At 38.3% G+C, this 24093-nt stretch overlaps 1 protein-coding gene across 1 annotated transcript in view; it reads left to right on the top strand.

Annotated features, from left to right (window-relative positions):
- Positions 1-24093, top strand: part of atr (ATR checkpoint kinase) — an 89866-nt gene that overhangs the window by 6314 nt on the left and 59459 nt on the right. Inside the window, exons 3-13 of the mRNA XM_043702780.2 lie at positions 1880-2047; positions 3584-4485; positions 6605-6801; positions 8340-8531; positions 9764-9975; positions 12675-12830; positions 15148-15343; positions 16559-16821; positions 18498-18691; positions 19019-19119; positions 19632-19803. Coding sequence (XP_043558715.1) covers positions 1880-2047; positions 3584-4485; positions 6605-6801; positions 8340-8531; positions 9764-9975; positions 12675-12830; positions 15148-15343; positions 16559-16821; positions 18498-18691; positions 19019-19119; positions 19632-19803 — 2753 coding nt within the window. The remainder of the gene's footprint in view (positions 1-1879; positions 2048-3583; positions 4486-6604; positions 6802-8339; positions 8532-9763; positions 9976-12674; positions 12831-15147; positions 15344-16558; positions 16822-18497; positions 18692-19018; positions 19120-19631; positions 19804-24093) is intronic.

Raw genomic sequence — 24093 nt, 5'->3', positions numbered from 1 at the left:
TACACTGAGGGTGGTAAGTGCCTGGAATGTGTTGCCAGAGAAAGTGGGAAAAGAAGATACAATAGCAATGTTTAAGAGGCAACTTGACACATACATGAATAGGCAGAAAATAGAGGGATACAGACCACGTAGAGCCAGAAGGTTTTCAGTTCAAAATGGCATCATGTGTCGACTCAGGCTTGGTAGGCTGAAGGGCTTGTTCCTGTGCTGTACTGCTCTTTGTTCTTCTTTGTTCTTTGACAGGCAATACCTTGTTTAAAAGCTATTACTATGGAGGATTAAGTTAAAAATCACACAACACCTCCAGGTTATAGTCCAACAGATTTATTTGGAAGCACTAGCTTTCGGAACGCCACTCCTTCATCAGGTGATTGTGGAGAATAAGATCATGCTCACAGAATTTATAGTCAAAGGAGTCCAGTGTCATGGAGTTATGATACAGTAAACAATCTTAGATTAAAACTTTCGTCTTTTGTAATGGGATATGCTGGTTTCTGTTCTTTGATATGTAAACCCCAGAACTTCTTTTAAATTACATTCTCAAGATAACTCAGGTTTTTAAACAATGGGTGTGAAGTCTCTCTGTGTCCTAATGCTATGTCAGACTGACACAATCCTCCATAACTTGGAGGGTTTATGTTCTTAGCTCAGTTGGGTCTAGGAAATTCCTGAATCTCCAAGTATGAGTGGAAGCCAGGTGCTTTCCAATGAAGGGAGAGTCTATAGATTGCTGTCCTGCATTTTGTAATTAGTTCGAAGTTCAATAGTGCAGGCATGCGTGGCCTCACGTTTGAGGGACAGCATGTATGAAATATTACCCTATCCAGTTAAAAATAAAGATATTGGTTCTCAAGGGATCTGACAGGATTAGAAAATTGTTCTTTCCACAACTTCTCCTCGACTGTTGGTTTCCCAAGAGTATGGGAGCAGAAATCCATAAACTAGCTGTTAAGTGCCATTTATTGCTGATTTTATTTTTTAGCTTTTCTGCCACAATCACTTAATTTTGATTTTTAAAATCATCATGTGCCATCAAAACTAGATTTGTTCTTAACAACTTGTCTAACCTTCCAACTGGAAAAGTTCAAAATTAGATTTGCAAATTGAATTTTGTTCTTTGTATGTGGTCTGTTTCATTGCTAACCCCTACAATGAAGTAATTTATTAAATTCAGGTTTTTAGAATAAGAAACTAATTTGTAATGTAATATATACTGCTAAATTATTTTCTGGTTTTCAAAGATTTCAAATTTGCCATTTTAAAGCAATTGTTTTGCAAATAGTGAAGATTTAACTGACAATATCAAGCATCCTGGTTGTCAATTGTAATGGTAACTGCTGACAAAATTATTGCCCAGGTATTTCCCCACTGATCCTACAATAACTACATTGTTGCTGTATAATTGCTTTATTCACAATTATCTGTTAATTGATATTTAAACTTTGTCAGCCATAACTCAGTTGATACTGACTCACTTCTGTGTTCAAACCTCACTCCAGGACTTGAGCACAAATATCAAGGCTATAACTCCAGTGCAGCTCCAAGGAAGCACTACACTGCTGGAGTAATCCCCCTTCGGATGAGATAGTAAACTAAGTCCCATCTGCTTGCTTAAACTTAAGACTCCAAGACCCTCTTCTTAAGAGGCAGGGAGTTATCCATACAGTTTAGGCCATCAGTTACTCCACAACCGACTTCACAGAAACAAATGATCTAGTCTTCATCTGTTTTTGGGAGTTTGCTGTGTGCAACTAGACTCCTGTGCATCCTTTATAATGGTGACCATGCTTAAAAGTGCTTTGGGATTTCTGACTTTGAAAGCTGTATAAAAAAAGTCTGTCTTCTTCTTTTGTAATTTATTTTTCTGTTGAAATTTCAGTTGCTTTGGAGCTTTCGAAGAAAACTGATTCTCAGCCAACATGTGTGATGTTGTTGGATTTTATCCAACACATTATGAAATCCTTTCCTCTTATGTTTGTAAACATACCACAAAAGCCAACTAAACAAATTCAGCAGAACAGTAGTGATGATGAGTGCAGTTGTATTGGTGAGTTTATACACAACTTACAGAAAAATTGGTGCAATTGTGACACTAGTATTACAGATTGATCTTGGCTATTAATCTTCTAGTAATGTAGCTCAGATTTTGATATTTTATTTTTGCAGTCTGTTGACAAATTGACTTTAAATGATGCAAAAAAATGTAAAATAACATTTCAATAAAATCAATAACTGCTTTATTTGTTCTGTTTTGTTTGAATTTAAGTAAAGATCCTTCATGCCAGGTACAAATGCAATTTAACATGGTATTTCAGCTATGACTTTTGATTATTTCACCTAAGACAAAAAAAATCAAAAATCTTTTACCATTGGTCAGTTTCTTGTTATGTTGTATTAGCTTGAAATATCTGGTTTAAAATTGATATATGCCGCAAAAAGACCCATAGCAAGTTAGATTTCTGTTTGACACACATTCAGTTGTCTTTTCCATGTTTTATTAACTAGAATGAGTTTTAATAGTTTGTTAGAACTGCATTGAGGGTGCAACTTTATAGTTTCCTTCCTTTACGGAATTGGTTTTTTTGAATTGTTATTTTATTTCTGTGATGGTGGTGAGAATCCACTGGTTTGTTGCTTTGATTACTAGATTCCCTACGGTGTGGAAACAGGCCCTTCAGCCCAACAAGTCCACACCGACTCTCCGAAGAGTAACCTACCCATTCCCATTTCCTTCTGACTAATGTATCTAACACTATGGGCAATTTAGCATGGCCAATTCACCTGGCCTACACATCTTTGGACTGTGGGAGGAAACCCACGCAGACACGGGGAACTTGTGCAAACTCCACACAGACAGTTGCCCGAGGCTGGAATTGAACCTGGGACCCTGGTGCTGTGAGGCAGCAGTGCTAACCACTGAGCCACCGCGCTGTCCCTATGTTTTATAACAATGAAATTCCATTACCAATTGCAGTTGATCATAATCAATAAAATGACAAACTCAATTTATAAATACACTTCTGAGGAAGGGTCCCGAAACATGAATTCTAATTTCTTGCTGCAGATGTTGCCAGACCTGCTGAGCTTTTCCAGCAATTTTGATTTTTGATAAATACACTACTATTATTCCACAACTGCCCAGGTCTGTGTGAATGAATTGTTCTCAGCTAGGGTAGAAATGTCGTTGTTCTATGATTTTAAATGAGAACCCTTTAGCAACTTGCTGCTCTGTGACAGGGAAACATAGGACCAGGGAGCACCCGTAGGCCATTCAGGCTCATTAAGCCAACTTACCCATTTACAGTACAGTGACACAGCACTTTGGAGCCTGAATACTTATTTGAACACCAATTGCTGCACTATTCTATGAAAAATGATAAGAGTATAATAAATATAGATTGCAAAAATGTTTCTGCCATTATATTTGTTTGTAATAGCCTACAGTTGCTGAACCCAGGAAGTTGTACCAATATCGTGATTACAGACTAAAACCAGACTAAGTCTTTCTATCTCTAATTCGATAAGTTGTGTTTAATCTGTTTTTGCAATATTTGATCTGAACAGACTTTTTTTTTCTTTAAAGGTTTCAGTAACTGGATTATAACCAGGCTTCTTCGGATTGCCGCAGCCCAAAATTGTCAAGTGCTTCATGACTGTGTTGCAAAGATTATACTATCTTTGCTTTGGCTGTTCAAGAGCAAGAATCCCTTTATATTTGGAACACAAACCAAGGAACTATTGGGCCTCTTTCAGGATTTGATTTCTTTGAGGGAGAAGAACCCGATGATGTACAATAAGCAGAGTTTGTTTTTCCAGCCATTCATAGTTAATCGTTTTGTTGTGGCTGAGAGAGAAGATGCAGAGTATTTAACCCCTGCACCCCTTCAGTTATCCTGTGTATTACAAGTAGAATCGTTGGAGGTCATATTACTTCGAATACTTTCATCAATTCTTTCGAGTGTGTTTTGCAGAAGACAGAGACTAATCTTGTGGGAAATAGGATGCTCTCTTTTAGAACATGGCAGTCCCAGGATTAAGGGTATCGTGTTGTCCTTGTTAACAAAGTTGATAAACCTTGGAGGACCACCACCAGAAGAATTGGCAAATATGTTCTTTACAAGTTTGATTGGTCTCTTGAAACTGTTTAAAGAGGCTGACAGAGCAGAATTAGAATTGTATGAAGAGCCATTTGCGTGTTTGGTCAGAGCACTCTTTCCTGTCACTGCTGAGCATCATGCAAGCTCATTCACAATAGAACCCATTTACCTTAATATGTTGATGGAGAAACTAAGTGTGTTTATTAGAGATGGTCTGTTAAGACTCATTAATTCTGATAAATTGAGATCAGCGCTATGTCAAATATTTCAGCACTTTTTGATGTTTGCTCCATCAGGACTGGTGTGTGCTGCACCAATACAAAAGCAACGTATACACCTAATATGCACAGCTTTAATTGAAATGATAGGAACTGAACCCAAGCAAGAGGTAACTTATTTTGTTAATCCTTGTGTCCACTTGTTTCTAATCGAGCACTTAATTCTGATTTTAAAAAAAAGTTTAGAAGTGATATAAAGCAAAGTCTTTGTCAATTACTTTCTGTCATCAATAAGACTGATGCAGCATAGTGCAGTACTACCAAAGTTATTGTCTTTCAGTTGAAGTGATAAAATTATCTTCTGGAAGCTCTCAATAGTTGAAATGAAAGTAATTGTACTCATGTAAAAAAAGGACCAGTGCATTGTTATATTGTTTGTCTTTAACCACCGTAGCAAAATACATTAAATGGCCCATGTTCTCATTCATGTTTTTGAACATATTAATCAGAAGTAGACCATGCAACCCATTCAGCCTGCTCTTTTATTCAATAAACTCATGACTGATCTGAATTTGATCCTAAATCCATATATCTGCCTTCCACAAAAACCTGCTTAAAAGAATCTATCCATCTCTGCCTTTAAAAACATCCAAGAATTCTGCGGCCACCACCTTTCCAGAAGGTTCCAAAGACACTCAATTCTTTGAGAGAAAATATTTTGCCTAATCTCAGTTTTGAATGGGAAACTCCTGATTTTTAAACAGTGACCCTTAGTTTGAGATTCTCCTGTAAGAGGAAACATCCTCTCCACACCTCCCCTGGCAAGGCATCTCAGGATTTTACATGTTGCAATCAATTTACATCTTACTCTTGTAAACGCCGTCAGACTCAAGCATAGCCTGTCCAACCTGTCCTCGGATGAAGCCCACCCATTCCTGGTATTAGTATTGGAAACCTTTTTTTGAACTGTCTCCAACGCAATTGCATCCTTCCTTACCTGAGTGTGTGGAGTCTTGCGTTGTGCAAATTAACTACAGCATATGTTTGCTTTGCTAACGACTGAATGTCATAAGTGCCTTTTGTGTTCTTTGCCTTGGGTAAATATAACTCGATGCACCAATCCTAGCTTGCTCGCACCACCCTCTTTGCCGAAGATATTGAACTTAAATTATATAAATTAATGCCTGGCTTTTGCATAAAATGCAGTGGCACTTAAATATGTGCCCCTAGGAATGTTAAGATTTCATTTATCATTGCTGACTGTTTCTTTAAGTCGTATGTTGCAAGAATTTGACTCCTCTAACATCACATCTTTAAACCAATGGTGTGAAAGCTATTGCTATTCAAGAAGGTCACCCACCACTATCTTTCTCTGGTTCAATTTAGGGATGAACAGTAAATGCGGCGTTGCCAGCACAGGTCAAAAAGAAACAAAAATATTTAATCAGTGGATAGTGGTATTTGTAACATTTGTTAAATTGAACCATCTTGCATAAAACTTGTGAACTATATAAAAAAAATTGTTGGAGATACTCAGCAGACCAGATAGCATCTGTGGAAGTAAACAGAGAATGTTTCAGGTGGATGACCTCTTGTCAGAACTGAAGAAAGATATAAATGCTAGCGGTCTTAAGCCAGTGATAGGCAGGAGGGAGGAAGAGCAAGAGGGAAGTTCTTTGATTGGGTGGTAGAGCTGCAAATTGTTGCGTAGCAGCCATCCGAACATAAGAAGGAACAAAGAAATTAAACGAGCAAAGCAGCAAACAAAGACTAAACTGGGGCAGAGGTGATGATCTGAAATTGATAGGTTCAATGTTGAGACCTGAAGACTGCAGAGCCTTGAGTCAAAAGATATGAGTTACTATCCTTGAAATTGCTTTGAGGTTCATTGGAGTACTGTATTATACCATTGATGGAAAGATCAGCTGAGGAGCAAGACAGAGAGTTGAAATGACCAGCTCCAGGAAGCTCTGGTTACTCTTGCTGAATTAATTGAGGTGTTTTGCCAAGAGGTTATCCAGTACGTGGCTGGTTTCGTCATGTGGAGGAGATTGCATTGTGAGCAGAAATTGCAAGATAGTAAATTGAAAATTTTACAAGTAAATCCCAGTTTCACTTGGAAGGAATGTTTGGGTCCTTTAATGATGAGAAGGGAAGAAATAAAAGGTCAGATCTTACATATCCTGTACTTGTCATCTTTATCACCATTGAGATAATGCCACCGCTGTTTTACTACATACATAATTTTCTTTGTTTGGTAACTCATAATTTTGGTGCATTGTGTTTCAGTATTTGTTAAGTTGCTTGTATATTGCAATGAGAGCCGAGGGGATGACTGTTATCCAAGAAATGTGTGATCGGACCCGGGCACAATTGATGCAGGTTCCTGAAACAGATGGAGGGAATAGCAGCGATGAAGTTCCTGAGAAAAAGCCACGTTTGAGTTTTACTGCACAGTGCATGCAGAAAACATTCAGACCAGCTGAGTATGGATGATATTTGTTAATATACTTTTAACATTTGTTCAGTGATAACCATTTTCTTTGATTCTTATCAACCACAAATCGTTAAACGGACAAAACAGTTCAACATAAGATATGCCATCTGGCCTTTCTCTGTTATGATTGACCAATGAGGGATGTGATTGAGCAGATTTGCTCTTTTTCCCATCCATTACTCTGCTTCTAAGAATAGATTATGGTTGAAACTTGTCATAAGGAAACTTTTATTTGGCGTTAACTGGGTTGTTACGGTGAAATACTTTATTTCCTCCAGCCTACAATTGTCCAGTATCTCTGCACTCTTCTATCTCTGGCTCCCGAAGCATCTCTAGTTTGCTTCTCCATTGGCAGCTGTGTCTTTGGCTACCTTGGCCTGAAACTCTGGAATTCTCTCCCAAATTCTTTCCAGCCCTCTGTGTGTGACCTGCCATAATATCTTACGTTGCTCAGTGTCAAAGTTTGTTTGATCATTGCTACCATGAAGCACCTTTCCATACTTTACTGCATCAAAGATGTTACTGAACTGGAAGTTGTTCTTATCCATCCACTTTGTCGATCTATTTGGGGAAACAGATACCAACTTCCGCCCTGCAGTGTCATGAACATTCACCTGACAGTTGATATATAAAGAGCATGTAATTCTCATGTAAATGTTCAAAAGAAGATTTCTCAAACCAATTTCAGGCACAACTTCCACCCCCACCAACAATCCTCCCAAATAAAAATCAGAAAATGGATATAAAGTGGTGGTCAAAATTATGAGTGTACAGAAAATTGAAGTTTCTACTCAATATGTTGTAACTGTGAAAAATGTACCACTGTGAAGTAGTACAATATATATACATTCTCCTACCTGATGCTGTTAATATGTTACCACTGCATGTATGGTTGAACTTTTCAAAGTTCACAACTTGCTGGACTGACCCCAGAATGTTTTTGGTTTTGAACAAATTCTCTGAGTTCAGCATCTTGCTCAAGTTACAGCATTTTGCGACAAACATAATCACTTCTATAATTGTCAGCATCCATAGTAATGTCTTCTCTCTTCCTAATTTCAGCCACAAATTCCAAGCAGTGTTTTTGAGTGTCCTCCCTTTTGGCTTTGGTGCATCTTCCATTGTATTGTTTAAACCTGAAGCAGCCAAGGTTGCTATAATGAGAATAGTAGGATTTGAGGTTGAAATTAGTAATTAGCATTCTTATTTAAACAATGCACTGATAAAGCAGTGGAAACAAACTGCAGAAATGTGTTAATACAGTGTTGTGACTAGGTTGATTGCCCTTGGAAGAGCAATTGATGTTGTTGGAAATTTATTTTTCTGAGGCATAACTGGAAGGTATGGTTTGTGTTTGACAGATCCTTACTTTGAAACCCCCTCTCCCCTGCCATTAGTGTTGCAAACAATTGTTCACAGAAAAACATCTGATTTTTCATGGATATAGCTCCAGTATGTTTAGTTTCGGATAAGATTTTTACATTTTTAGTCATGCAAATCTGTTAACACAATGTTTATCTCTTGTAGATCTGGTCCAGTGGAAATGAAATTCAAGAGCAAATTATGGTGGACAATGTGCAATAAGTTGATGTCATTGACCAATTTACTGGAGAAGGTTCAGTCACATGAGAAGGCTGTAACTGTGTTGGAGGGTATTGTAGTTACATTTCGGTTGGCTGCTCTATGTACAGCATTCTGTGACCAAGGAATTTTAGATAGGTACAAAGTATTTATGATTTCATGTTTATTCTGTCTTTCAATTATATTGATCCTTGTATACTTTATCTACGGGAACATTCTGACCATGGGGGAATTGCACAAAGAAATGTGTTCAAAAATAAACATCTATTTTGGTACTTGTAACATCTTGCAACAAATAACAACAATGTGCTCAAGTGGGAACCCAGTGTTTATTAATATGTGAGCATAATTATCAAGTTGCAAAGCCACTGATAGTGTATACTCCCCAAATTCACTCTGGAAACTTTCAAAGATTGAAACTAAGATAGTTTCAATGAAAGTTCAAGACATCATAAACGCAAAGAATTCTTTGGATAAGCAGTATGCCCTTGTTTCTTCCAGTAGATTTCATATAGTTTCAACATTCACTCCCTCTACCACTGACACATTGGCAGCAATGTGTACTGTCGACAAGATGCAATGCAGTAGCACCTTACAAACCCACAGGTTCAACCACCTGGTAGGATAAGGATAAGGGTGACAAATGCATGGGAACATCACAACCTCTAAGTTCTCCAAGGAATATGCCATTCCAACAGGAAACTACATTACCATTTTTTTTAGAGTTGCTGGGTCAAATCCTACAACCTCCTCCCTAACAGCACTGTAGTTGTACTTGTACCATCAGTGAAGGTGCTGGTGTTGGACTGGGGTGGACAAAGATAAAATTCACACCGCACCAGCTTTAGTCCAACAGGTTTATTTGAAAGTACTAGCTTTCGGAGCTCTGCTCTTTCATCAGATAGCTGTGGAGCAGGATCATAAGACACAGAATTTATAGCAAAAGATCAGTACCATGCAACTGAAACGATATATTGAACAAACCTAGATTGCAGTCCAGGTTTGCTCAATACATCATTTCAGTTGTACGACACAGTAATCTTTTGCTATAAATTCTGTGTCTTATGATCCTGTTCTGCAGCTACGTGATGAAGGAGTAGTGCTCCAAAACCTAGTACTTCCAAATAAACCTGTTGGACTAAAGCTGGTGCTGTGTAAATTTTAACTAGATACCATCAGGACTGCAGCAGTTCAGGTAGGGAGCCCATCACCACTACCTTCAGAAAAATTAGGGAACTACAATAAATGCTTGCCTAACCAATAAAGCACACAATGGATGATGATAATTGCCTTTCACGATTTATTCATTTTCAAATTTGACTTGCTTTCATTAGTACCGACATTGCAATCTTTTTGTTCAATCCTGCCAGAAGCAAAATAAATGATGTGGCCAATGGGAAGGTACAATGTTCCACAGGAATTTCGTCAATGAAAATACAACTGGTTTGGATAAATTTTGAGATGTTTACTCAAGTCCTGGAATATGGAAAAAAACAACTGATTGTTGGTTCCAAAGATGATGAATTAGAACCGTTAGTCAGCAGATTAATAAAAGTAATTGATGCTGCAATCTACTTGCAAGGTAGGTGAAACTGGTATTTAATGCTCGTAATTTCATGGGAGAAGTATTGATGCCATAAGGTGCACCAATACTTGCTTATTTTGATTAGCATGTAGTGTTTCTGATGCAACTCATGAGCTGAAATACAAACATGGCTAAGACTGAATTTAATGTATCTGGCAATTTCTGGTCTAACAACAGGAATTGTATTAAATAAAATTTGAGTTTCTGTAAAAACCTAACCATTTTGCTAATGTCCTTTAGGGGAGGATGGTGCCCCAATCTGGCCGACTAGTTTCTTGAGCATTCTGTTGGTCAATTTTTCAATGTACCAGTTCCATTTTGAACAAATTTTAATGTTGGTGCTTCCTTTGGAATCTGAAAATATACACAAGGTAGATAAATGGTAAAATCTGAACAGGAACACTTTATTGACAATGCTGACCCCTTCACAGTTGGTTCTAGACTGGGCCCAAGTGCTGCCTCCTCAGGTCACCTGACCAGCTCTCTTAAAGGGGTAGCACCCCACAACTACCTACTACATAACTGTAATAAATGAGCCATTGCCCTTGTCGACTGTGCATCAGCTGTTCTGAGTAAAACAGATTGGGCTGACACTTCAATGCAATTTTGAGGGCATGCTACATTGCCAGAGGCCTATCTGATCTCTGTAGATGTAGAAGATTATGTGGCACTATTTTGAAGGACATACAAACAAGGAACAGAATTAAGCAGTCAGCTCCTTGAACCTACTCCACCCTGTAATAAGATCATGGTTGATTAGATTGTAACCTCAACCTACATTTCCGCCAATCCCTGATAATTTTTCATCCCTTTGCTAAACAAGAATCTGTCCATCTTTGCCTTAAAAAATATTCAAGCGACTGCTTCCACTGCCTTTTCAGGATGACAGTTCCAAAGACTCATGACCCTCGTGAGAAAAAAAAGTCACCTGTGTTTTAAATGGGTGACACCTTTTTAAGCTATTACCCCAGTTCTCGATTGTTCATTAATAGGAAACATATACTCCATACCTACCCTCTTGTGGCCCATCAGGATCCTACACATTTCAATCAAGTTGCCTATTTCTCTCCTGACTCCAGCAGATCAAAGTTGAGCCTGTCCAACCTTTCTTCATAAGAAAACAATACCCATTCCAGTTAATTATCTGATAAAGCTTCCCTCAACTGGTGACCAACGTTATACACAGGACTTAGGAGACCGAGGGATGACCTGATAGAGGATTATAAAATGATGCAGGGTATAGATAAGGTGAATACCAAAGGTATTTTCCCTAAAGTAGTGGAGTTCAAAGCCAGAGGGCATAATTTTAAGGTGAGAAAAGAAAGACTTAAAAGGGACCTGAGGGGCAACATTTTCATACAGAAGGTGGTTTATTTGTGGAATGAACAGAGGAAGTGGTAAATGCAGTACACTTAGAATATTTAAAAGACTTCTGGACAGGTATCTGAATAGGCAAGGTTTAGAGCAGTATGGGCTGAATGCAAGTAAATGGGACATGTTTAGTTTGAAAATCCTGATCAGTGTGGAAGAGTTGGATCGAAGGGTCTGTTTCCATGCAGAATGATTCTATAATTTCAAATATTGCGAATCTTTAATTAGCTTTGAGGAGTCTTGTGGTTATGAAAAGTGCTACATAAATGCAATCTTGTTTCACAGTTGATGTGCAAATTTTAAAAAATCAGCTTTGCTGGTAGGTTTTAGTGGTGAACAATTGTGGATAATTGAGTGAAGTGTCCTTGATGGTTCATTTTGTAATTACACACCTTGTCACTAGCTGTTTTCCAAGGATTGGTATTTAGCTTGCTCTGAACACTTGATTCAATCTGTCAAGTCAGTTAGGCAAGAAAAAATTTAGCTTGTCTCCTTTCCCTTAATTATTTCCAGAAATTTGTGTTGTACATACGTGTGCCCGAAAATCTGAGCGTGTAATCTTGCTTTCCACAACTTTGAGAACAGTGCTTAATTGGTTTGTGGCAATTCATCTGTTCAATATTTGAGCCACCGTTCAATTAGTTTGTTTGCCTTGCAGTACCAGGAATCTGACTGAATATTGATTATCAGTGTTTTGGGAACATCACTTCAAATTCCTGATGAGAATAGGAGTGCTCTATTGTGATGGATCTGTGGTTAAATGATGTGCAAAGCTTAGATTACAAAAAAAAGTGTTTAGATACGTTATCGATAATGGAAATATATTTAAATGTATTTAAGAGTCAAAGAAAATATATGAATAGCTGAAGGAGGTAGGTAAGATGAAAATGGCAAAGCTGTGGCTATGATGATTTAAGAATCTTGAAGGAAATGACTGTCTGTGGAAATGCACTCCAGCGCAAGTTACAATTGATGTTAAAGAATTGAAGCTTCAAAAATTTTGTACATCATAAACCATTTTTGTATAGGATTTGAACTGTATTACGTTTTATATCCATAATATTTCTAATCTATGTAACATCTAATATCATTGTTAGAAATGGCTCAAAGTTCCAGTTTTTATGTGCTGAGCGCTTCAACAAATGTAAGAAATTATTGATAGAAATTATTCACATCTTTCCTGCAGTATTTGCTAAGGCATAATTATCTGTAGTTTCAATAAGTGATATTTAAATTCATAAACTGAATTTAATTTGTTTCAAAATAAATCCTGTTATGACACTATGCATTTATGTAGTTAATTTTTAGATTTTATTATTTACCAGCTGGACAAGGTCAGGTGGACGAAGTTGCACTTAAGACACTTTGTGACTTTTTGTCATTACCATGGATTCACAAACACAGCACTGATGTAGCTTTCAAATCTGTTGACTTCAGTTCTGAGCTGGTATCCCTGAGTCAGCATTTGTCAAACAGTTTTTGTAAGTATAAGTCCAACTAAGATTTATTCAAAGGTAGAAAATATGTGTTTTCATATTGTGCGAAGCACTAATGAGATATATTGGCTTGCATTACTAAAGGAGTAGATCAGAGAGAAGAGGGAAATAGAGGGGGAAATTTTCACACACCCATGTGAGGGGAATTGAAATGCCTTAGTGTGTGTAAATAGAAATTGATTGATAAGATGAAATTATAATAACGTCAGACATTGGGAGCTGAAGCAGCTGGCTGAGGCACATAGGTATGGTAACAATAAAGACTGACAGGCTCCAGTAAAGTAGGAACCTAGATGAAGAAAGAGTGAGTCCAATGTAAAATGGGCTCCTTGTGTTGATTCACTCCTGAACAATTATTAGGACCATGCTAGTTTGAATGGCATTCCCTGGCTGATTTCCTTGATGCTGTTATAAAGTTGGTATTAGATAGCAAATAGGATTAAGGAGAATCCATAAAGATGTTATAAATACATTAAGGACTAAAGGGTAACTAGGGAGAGAATAGAATCCCTAAAAAATCAGTGAGGCAGCCTCTGTGTGGAACCGCAGGAGATGAGAGAGATACCAAGGAGAATTTTGCCTCCGTGTTTACTGTGGAGAAGGACATAGAAGATACAGAATGTGGGGAAATATATGGTGACATCTTAAAATGTCCATATTATAGAGGAGGAGGTCTTAAAACGCATAAAGGTGGAAAGATCCCAGGACCTATTCAGTTGTACCCTGGAACTCTGTGGGAAGCTAGGGAAGTGATTGTGGGCTGCTTGCTGATATATTTGTATCATTGATAGTCACAGGTGAGGTGCCGGAAGACTGGAGATTGGCTAATGTGGTGCCACTATTTAAGAAAGGTGATAAGGAAAAGCCAGGCAACTATAGACCGGTGAGCCTGACATCGGTGGTGGGCAAATTATTAAAGGGGATCCTGAAGGACAGAATTTACATGTATTTGGAAAGGCAAGGACCGATTAGGGATAGTCAACGTGGCTTTGTGTGTGGGAAATCATGTCTCACAAGCTTGATTGAAAAAGTAACGAAGAGGATTAATGAGGGCAGAGTGGTGGATGTGATCTGTATGGACTTCAGTAAGGTGTTCAACAAGATTCCTCATGGTAGACTGGTTGCAAGTTAGATCACATTAAATAGAGGGAGAACTGGCCATTTGGATACAGAATTGGCTTGAAGGTAGGTGGTGGTGGAGGGTTGTTCTTCAGACTGGATGCCTGTGTCCAGTGGTTTGCCACAAGGATTGGTGCTGAGTCCACTGTTTTTTGTCATTTATATAAATGGTTTTTGGTGTGAACATAGGAATTATAGTTAGTAAGTTTGCAGATGACACCAAAATCGGAGGTTTAGTGGATTGCGAAGAAGGTTACCTTAGAGTACAACAGGATCTTGATCAGATGGGCCAATAGGACCGAGGAATAGCAGATTGAGTTTAATTTAGCTATGATTTGGAGGAGCTGGTGTTGGACTGGGGTGGACAAAATTAAAAGTCACACAACACCAGGTAATAGTCCAACAGGTTTATTTGGAAGCACTAGCTTTCGGAGCGCTGCTCCTTCATCAGGTGATTGTGGAGAATAAGATTGTAAGACACAGAATTTACAGCAAAAGTTTACAGTGTGATGTAACTGAAATTATATATTGAAAAAGACCCGGATTGTTTGTTAAGTCTCTCATCTTCTGGAGTGACCATGTTGGTTTCAGTTCTTTCATATGTAAATTGCAAAACTTTTTTTAAAAGTTAGATTCTCAAGTGCACTTTAACAATTGTGGCACAGACAGCCTCACAGGGAGTTAACATCTTCGATACCTTATCTGGGCCGACATGACACCAATTGTTAAAGTGCACTTGAGAATGTAACTTTTAAAAAATAGTTTTACGATTTACATATGAAAGAACTGAAACCAACATGGTCACTCCAGAAGATGAGAGATTTAACAAATAATCCAGGTCTTTTTCAATATATAATTTCAGTTACATCTCACTGTAAACTTATGCTATAAATTCTGTGTCTTACAATCTTATTCTCCACAACCACCTGATAAAGGAGCAGTGCTCTGAAAGCTAGTGCTTCCAAATAAACCTGTTAGACTATAACCTGGTGTTGTGTGATTTTTAACTTTGTAAGCCCCAGTCCAATACCAGCTACTCCAAATCATAAACTAATTTAGGATATCTCATCAGCATGGACGAGTTGGACCAAAGGGTTTGTTTCCATGCTGTACATCTCTCTGACTCTATAGACTTTTTAATATATTTTCTAACTGCGGTTTCTGATTCTTTTGTGTCCCACAGCACACCAGAACCAGGCAAAATGTGTGTACCTGCTTTCTCTGCTACATGAGATACGTCCTGAATGGAGAACTGCAATACACAGATGGTCTTTGCAGTGTTCCAGTGATGTCACCTGTGCAGGTTCTGTGCGAGGATTTCCCGTACTCCTGCATTATCTAGGTGTTAAGTCACACTCTCTCATTGAGGAGCTTCTCTTGTATGTGTTTTTTAATATTTAAAATTAACAGAAAATGTTTTTTTTCTGACTGCTTGATAGTAAACTGTAGATGATTAATCCAAATGATTACTTCATCATAAACGTCATCTTTGTGAAATAGCTTTCTATACATTTTTATAATTAATGTTGTGAAACATATTTAAGTAAAGTTATGGTAGAATGGCATAGTCAATCATTATTTCTGAGTGTTATTTAGCCAGAAGTATTGGCCAATCAAGGGATAGGCTAAACATTTTTCAGCCCAGCCACTGTAAAAGTGAACAGTGCAAAATTTAGTAAGTCTTCAAGACTAGTCAACTAGAATGGTTCATATTTGATTGGTGGAAGGTGGTGTTGAGGTAGAAAGCAGCCAATTCAAGTTAACCAGGACAGTCATGGAGGAAGACTAGGACATGAACCTTCAATGATGAGAATGGACTTCCAAAAATTGCTGTAGGCATAGCTACAGTTGACTGACCGAATGTTGGTCAATATTCTACTGAATGTTTCGGGATATTCTTTTATACATCAGCTTATTTACTTCTGTAAAGCAGAAATTTGTGCATCAGAAAAGTCAGTGAATTACTGAAACATTATGACAGATTGTGCAGTTGGTCTGCACAATTAATTTCGATATGTATAAATGTCAATTCATTTCACAAATGGTTGGAGACAAAGGAGTCAAATATTACACCCAATCAGATACTGCAAATCTATTATTCTGCCCTCTTTTAACTTCTCTGTAGAATTGCATGACAGCTCCTCTATCTGGTACTATTTTAGAGTTTGGCTTTGCATCCTTTTCTCTTCTAATCTATTTCTTGTTTTGATTCTTTATATCACCATAGTCACTCTGTCAGCCACCATGATCCTACAGTATGGAAGTCGGTTTCTAAATCTCTCCATTTTCAACTCCTTTAATAATTCCTTTATTTACAAAAATGATTTATCCACCTGTTCTTTTGGATTCCTTGCTGTCATGCTATTTCAATGTTCTGTACCTCTTGGTGACAGTTACTTTTTCTTTAGCTGTACATCTCTATGATTCTATGACTTTACATAGTGAATCGTCTGATATGTTCTTCTAACGTGAAAATTATTGGGCAATTATGATCTATGGTTGTCTTTATGCGATTTTTATGCCTTTGTTAGAGGACGGCATGCAGGAAATATAGTTGTGTGACAACCTCATCATTTTTTTACAAAATCTTTCAGAAACAAACTTCAAGATGAGTCCAATTTGATACGTGAAGAATTAGCCAATAATGTTGGAAAGTTAATCTGTGTGCTTTCAAGCAAATCAGAGTTGTTGCTTCCCACCAATGACTTGCCACTTACAAATGCAGATTGTGAACTCCTGTGCCATAATATCTCTGTACGGAGTGAATGTACACTGGCTGGACCAACAGTTGAACCTTCTATTCTTATTCCATTCCTTGTGCTAATTCAGAAGTCAATGCCTGCTTCAGTAAAACGTGGTGAGTGTTAAATCCATTTCGAGAGTCCTGCTTTCTGAAAGAAAGTATGGTCTGCACACTAAGCGCAATTTTATACTCAGACAAATATTTTCACACTGGACGAATATGTTCCATTTGGGCGAAAGTGAGGACTGCAGATGCTGGAGATCAGAGTCAAGATTAGAGTGGTGCTGGAAAAACACAGCAGGTCAGGCAGCATCCATGGAGAAGGAAAGGAGCCCTTCATCAGGATTCCTGAATTCTAAATATGGTCCGTTTGTCATTTTTCAAAAATTTTAAACTATATCAATGATCACTCATCTTACTTACGGAGGGCAGAGGTAATTTTTTAAAAACTTCTAATTATATATTTGTCTGCCAACAATGTCTTAAAAAAACTAATGGATGGATTTTAGTGAAACTTGGTCCCCAGGTAGATGTGACCCAAGACCCTGGAAAATAGAAAGGGAATGTCCCACTCATGAAAGGATTGAGAATCAAAGGGGTGGGGGGGTGGGAGTAATTTGTTTTTGAAAAGCAAAACTCATTGGGTAATTAATATCTAAAATGCACTGCGTGTGATAGAGGCATGTTCAGTTGAAAGCTGAAGTTGTTGTGTGGACTACAATAATCATTGTTGTCTTCCCAGTGTTATTTTCTGCCTCCATAGTATGGATTCTGTACCTTCTGATCTAGGATTATTTCTTGCCATCATACTTATTCCATCCCACATGAACAAAGCCAACCCACCACCCTTTCCTTCTAACATGTCTCTTGAAAAGTGCCGTACCCCTGCATATTTTGTTCCCAGCTTTGATCTCCTTGTAACCCTGTCTTTGTAATGGCTGTAAGGTCATGCCTATTAACTTCTGTTCGTTTATTTTGTTCAGAATACTATGTGCTTTCAAGTAAAGAGCTATTAACTTTTCCTTTTTACAACTTTTTCCCTCTTGACATATTTACTGTTGTTTTTCTATGTATACTGTCCTTATCTGTCCCACTCTGGGTATTGTTATCCAAATAGTTGCCCTTTAATGTTGCGATATCCTTTTTTGTTTTTAAGCCTTCATTTCCCCTCTGCCAAACCTTTCTCCAAGTAGTTTAAACTCGACAGCCCTATATTGCTCTGTGTGCTTACTCAATGTAAGATAAAGCAGCTTAACAGTTCACTTTACAAGTTGAATATACTAAGGGTTTGTTTGATACCCATTTGGAGACATTAAGGGAATACACTTCTGAAAGGGTTGAACATCTAGCCAAACTTACAAAGGGCATTGTTATTAAGTCTTGGACTTAAGCTTTTGTATGAGTTGATATAGATCAACTTCGATAAAGGTAAAACAGCAGATCCCATGGAGACGACTGATGATGCTGAACCCAAGAAAATATCCAGAACAGATATGAATTTATAATAAAAAGCCAAAACAGAATGGTATATTTATTCTTTTTTAAGAGGTATTGATTAGCTTTAAAGCTGCTTCTTTAACTTTTTTATGAAATTACCTGAATACTTAAGGTGCAAAGAACAAAGCTTCTGGAACAGTGTGCTCGGAGTAAAGTTAATATGAGAAACCTTTGCTACTAGTTAAAAAGTTATGCAGCTATGTCCAGTCTTTGGGAAGAAGAAAAAAATATCATGTTAGATTCTGTTTTGTCAGTACTTTTTTTAATATTGATGTTGCTGATTTTCCCCTCAGCTTTTATAAGCAACATTCCGTATCTATGTAAACATGTGAATTTGGGGAAAACTGGCTCGGATACCAAAACCATTTATTGTGCAATACTGAACCTCATGAACGATCCAGATAAAGCTGTCAGAATTGCGTTTAGTGAAAAAATACATCATTTGTTAAATTCTCAAGAAGTTGAAGAACAAAGTTTACTGAAAGAGGTGAAAAAAATCAGATCTTGAAATTAAAACAATTACGTTGGGATATTTTTGTTGTTTTGAAATAATTGAAACATATGCATTGTACTTTTTAATAACAATTAGCAAGTTTTAGCTTTGTAAATATTAATCAGAAGCATTACAATTTGTGGATGTATATCCCTGTTCTAATACCACAATGAATTGTTTTGATGTGTTCATTTGGAACACAAGTGGAGTGTTTAATCACATCTGATTTGAGTCACTGGTGGCTGATGTGTTTGTGGTGCCATTTAATGTAGAATTATAAATTAATAAAGTTAATTATACTGTTTTTAAATTTAACATTAGCTGCTTGTATCCAAGCTGAAGGAGGCATATGCAAATGCTAAGATTTCAAGAAATAATGAACTAAAAGATACACTAATCATTACAACAAGAGAAATTGGACGGTAAGTAATAAATAACATGAAGTTTTACTTACCTTGACAAATGTGCTGTTGTAAATTGGGCAGAACAATTGAAGCTGCATATATTCCAAACAGAACGATATGTAAAAATGTATTACAGGTGTGTGGATAATGCCTTCCCCATGCTCTATCATGATATTATTATCTCATTATATCTTCCTTGAAATTACAGAGTAAAGCAGTAGGCTTGTCTTAATTTTGACCAAGGTTGGATTTACACTGTTGTTCTTTTCTGAGCTTCTCCTAAAGTTTGACAGAGAAAAAAATAATTAATAGTATTGACACTGTTCCTGTTGGATCAGCCAGGTTCCCTTCATGGAACTTAAAATTCAATAACCAATCACTGACAGGGAAGAGTGTAAAAAATCCATCCTTGTTTGTTAACATGCTCTTTGCTCTAGGTATAAGTATTAACAACTTTATCAACAGTCAAAGTATTTACTTATGCAAGATTATATATGCACTATCCTTCTCTTTTAAATATTGTAAAACAGAGCTGCCAGAGGAGATTTGGTTCCATTGGCCCTTTTGCACCTATGCCATTGTTTGCTGTCCAAGTTCACATTTGTTGCGGGTGCTGCTTATACAGAGATCAGAGCACTAGCTGCAGCCAAAGGTATGAAGCTGCAAGCTTTCTTCAGCCAGTACAAGAAGCCCATATGCCAGGTGAGACTAACTAGATACAGCTAATGAGCCTACATGTCGATTGTATAGTATTTGCTTGTTTTCCTGTAACATTTTGTGTCCATTTGCCACTTTTTGACAGAAACCCTGCTTTAAACAGTTCTTTCCAAATTTTCATGTTGCATTTATTAAACCACCCCACCCTTAATTCTGAAAGATAATGTCCATTGATCAAAAGAAAGAAGAGCTGTTGTTTTTGAATATTGTCTTTTATTCTAAATGGCAATCAAAGTAGTGTGCAATAAAGCAACATAGTAACATTTAGTAAACATTAAAACATGAAAGCTTGTGTTATAGACCAACACATAAATATGAATAGTTGAGTTTTTAAAATACTTGATAATTTTGTATGTCGATGGCCAAGCCCTTCATATTCCTCTGAATTAAACATGTAGTGGAGTCCCTCTCCTCAACATACAGTCATCAACCCTTATTCTAACACCCCCAGCCCTTGAGTCACTGGTCCAGAGTACAAACTCCAGAACCTCAAGTAGTAAGTCCCAAAGCATGTGCAAGCTGTTAGTATGTTTTAATGTTTCATTCCAGAATAGACTGATGTTTTTTTTCGCATAAAAGTATGGAGCTGTACCCTACTTTTAATCTCAACTCTCCAATAACTTTTCCTAATTTTATTTTTGTTTTCTGCATATTAAGTCAGTGTTACATTCATATTTTCTTATCAACCTGTTCAGAGGTGTTATTACACACCCCTGGAGCAGGTGTTGCTTAAACCCACATCTCCTGGCTCAGAGATAGGGACAGTACCACCATGTCACCTACAGTGTTATATTTACTATCTTGTAATTAATCACAAACAGATGAAATTATAATCAAACACCTCAAATCTATCAATGCACTTTAACATTAGTTAGATGTACACTGATTTTACTTGATTTCTCGATATAGTTTCAGCTTCAAAAGTAGCAATGAATATCAGAATTGTAGCAGCGTAGGCTATTAAATACATCCTGCCTGGGATGATACTACATTCAATCTAAAGGCAAAGTACCATAGTCTGTAAGGCTGTTCTCCCATTTTAGAGAGAGAGAGAGAGAGAGAGAGATGACGGCATATGGTTTAACCTCAGTTAACTAGCTTCTTGCACTTACATTTTATATTCTAATTTTTATTAGGCCACTGTTGGAATATTGCATGCAATTCTGGTCTTCTTCCTATCGGAAAGATGTTGTGAAACTTGAAAGGGTTCAGAAAATATTGACAAGGATGTTGCCAGGGTTGGAGGATTTGAGCTATAGGGAGAGACTGTACAGGCTGGGGCTGTTTTCCCTGGAGCGTCTGAGGCTGAGGGGTGACCTTATAGAGGTTTACAAAATTGTGAGGGGCATGCATAGGATAAATAGACCAAGTCTTTTCTCTGGGGCTGGTGAGTCCAGAACTAGAGGGCATTGGTTATGGGTGAGAGGGGAAAAATATAAAAGAGACCTAAGGGGCAACTTTTTCACACAGAGGTTGGTACGTGTATGGAATGAGCTGCCAGTGGAAGTGGTGGAGGTTGGTGCAATTGCAACTTTTAAAAGACATTTGGATGGGTATATGCATTGGAAGGGTTTGGAGGGATATGGGCCGGGTGCTGGCAGGTGGGACTAGATTGGGTTGGGATATCTGGTCATCATGGATGGGTTGGACCGAAGGGTCTGTTTCCATGCTGTACATCTCTATGACTCTATGACTCTAGTTTGTGCTGTACAACAAGCAGATATGAGCAGTTACAAAGTAAAGTCTGAAGCTGTCGCTCACCTTCTCAGTTCAGTTGCATGATTTCCTGGTCAGTCACTAATTTATACTTGCCTTTCTCTGCCTATACTAAGTTGGTGCACCAAAATCCCAGATCCACTTGGCATTTGTCTCTAGAAATACCTCCCAAGATTGCTAAATTTTCAAGCAGCAAATGGGTGCAAGTTCTTCTCCCCACAATAACGCTGTTTCTTTTGGTAGAAGGGAGTTTGTGATTCCATAGGGGGCCTTGACTCCCAGTTTGTGAATTCTTGGACGAGAACATAGAACATAGAACAATACAGCACAGAACAGGCCCTTCGGCCCACGATGTTGTGCCGAACATTTGTCCTAGCTTAAGCACCCATCCATGTACCTATTCAATTGCCGCTTAAAGGTCACCAAAGATTCTGACTCTACCACTCCCACAGGCAGCGCATTCCATGCCCCCACCACTCTCTGGGTAAAGAACCCACCCCTGACATCTCCTCTATACCTTCCACCGTTCACCTGAAATTTATGTCCCCTTGTAACACTCTGTTGCACTTGGGGAAAAAGTTTCTGATTGTCTACTCTATCTATTCCTCTGATCATCTTATAAATCTCTATCAAGTCACCCCTCATCCTTCGCCGTTCCAACGAGAAAAGGCCTAGCACTCTCAACCTATCCTCGTACGACCTATTCTCCATTCCAGGCAACATCCTGGTAAATCTTCTCTGCACCCTGTCCAAAGCTTCCACATCTTTCCTAAAGTGAGGCGACCAGAACTGCACACAGTACTCCAAATGTGGCCTAACTAAAGTCCTGTACAGTTGCAACATCACTTCACGACTCTTGAATTCAATCCCTCTGCTAATGAACGCTAATACACCATAGGCCTTCTTACAAGCTCTATCCACCTGAGTGGCAACTTTCAAAGATCTATGAACATAGACCCCAAGATCCCTCTGTTCCTCCACCTCACTAAGAACCCTACCGTTAACCCTGTATTCCGCATTCTTATTTGTCCTTCCAACCTCACACTTGGCAGGGTTGAACTCCATCTGCCACTCCTCAGCCCAGCTCTGCATCATATCTAAGTCCCTTTGCAGCCAACAACAGCCCTCCTCACTCTCCACAAAGACACCCAACACCTGCTCCTCCTTGATATCGAGTGAGGACTGAAGAAATAATTTTCACCCCTGCTCTAAATTCCATTGTCTATTCTCAATTGTGGCCATCACGGAAACATGGATAGAAGAGGGACAGGAATGGTTGTTGGAGGTTCCTGGTTACAGATGTTTCAGTAAGATTATGGAGGGTGGTAAAAAAGGAGGGGGGGTGGCGTTGCTAATTAGAAATGGTATAATGTCTGCAGAAAGGCAGTTCGAGGGGGATCTGCCTTTGGAGGTAGTATGGGCTGAAGTCAGAAATGGGAAAGGTGCAGTCACCTTGTTGGGTGTTTACTATAGGCTCTCCAATAGCAGCAGAGATGCGGAGAAACAGATTGGGAAACAGATTTTGGAAAGGTGCAGAAGCCACAGGGTAGGAGTCATGGGCGATTTCAACTTCCCAAATATTGATTGGTAGCTCTTTAGATCAAGTAGATTGGATGGGGCGGTTTTTGCGCAGTGTGTCCAGGAAGCTTTTCTAACTCAGTATGTAAATTGCCCGACCAGAGGGGAGGCCATATTGGATTTGGTACTCGGTAATGAACCAGGACAAGTGATGGGCTTGTTGGTGTCCCAATCCTGATCATCTTGCAGCCATGTTTCCATGATGCCCACCATGGCATACCCACCAATTTCAATCTGCGCCACAAGCTTATTTACCTTATTCCTTGTACTGCGTGCATTCAGACATAACACCTTCAGACCTGTATTGACCATCCCTCTTCTCATTGTCATTCGTTTGTCCAGTGTGCTTGAAGTTTGATTATTAACCCTTTCCATACCACTCTGTCCTATTTGTGTCTGTGCTGGGAGATTTTAATAACCTCTCCTGAGTTCTGCACTCTTACCTCCTCCTTAAATTCAGATTTGCTAATTTCCCCTATAACTGACTCCGGCCACCCGCTCCCATTTATTTGAAAGCTCTGTCTACAGCCCTAGTTATGTGATTCACTAGGATACTGTCAGGTGAAGATCATCCCATTGGAACAGGTCCCTTCTTCCCCAGTACTGGTGCCAATGCCCCACGAATTCAAACCCATTTCTCCCACATCAATCTTTGAGTCACACATCCCTTTGTACACAACATCCATTGCCCTACCCTTAAATGATCTTTGTCACTTGCTCAAATAAATGCACTTAAATTTGAGAGACTACACCTCCCAGCATAAAATGATGCTGACTATCCCTAATAAGTCCACTCTTTTCCTAATGCGAGTGAATCCTGTCCCTAAGAATCTTTTTCAATACCACTGAGGTGAGATACACTGCCTGTAATTTTCAGAATTATCCCTGGCACCTTGCCAGTGGTTGACTAGGATACAAAAGTTTCTGATTGGTAGACTTGTGGATAGTGAAGAGTATTGTCAAATGATATAGATCAGTTAG

This window comes from Chiloscyllium plagiosum, unplaced genomic scaffold (genome assembly GCF_037043375.1).
Source record: "Chiloscyllium plagiosum isolate Xiang-an unplaced genomic scaffold, Cpla_swu_hap1 HiC_scaffold_13, whole genome shotgun sequence".
Taxonomy (NCBI): Eukaryota; Metazoa; Chordata; class Chondrichthyes; order Orectolobiformes; family Hemiscylliidae; genus Chiloscyllium; species Chiloscyllium plagiosum.
This window is presented reverse-complemented; position numbering and strand designations above follow the sequence as displayed.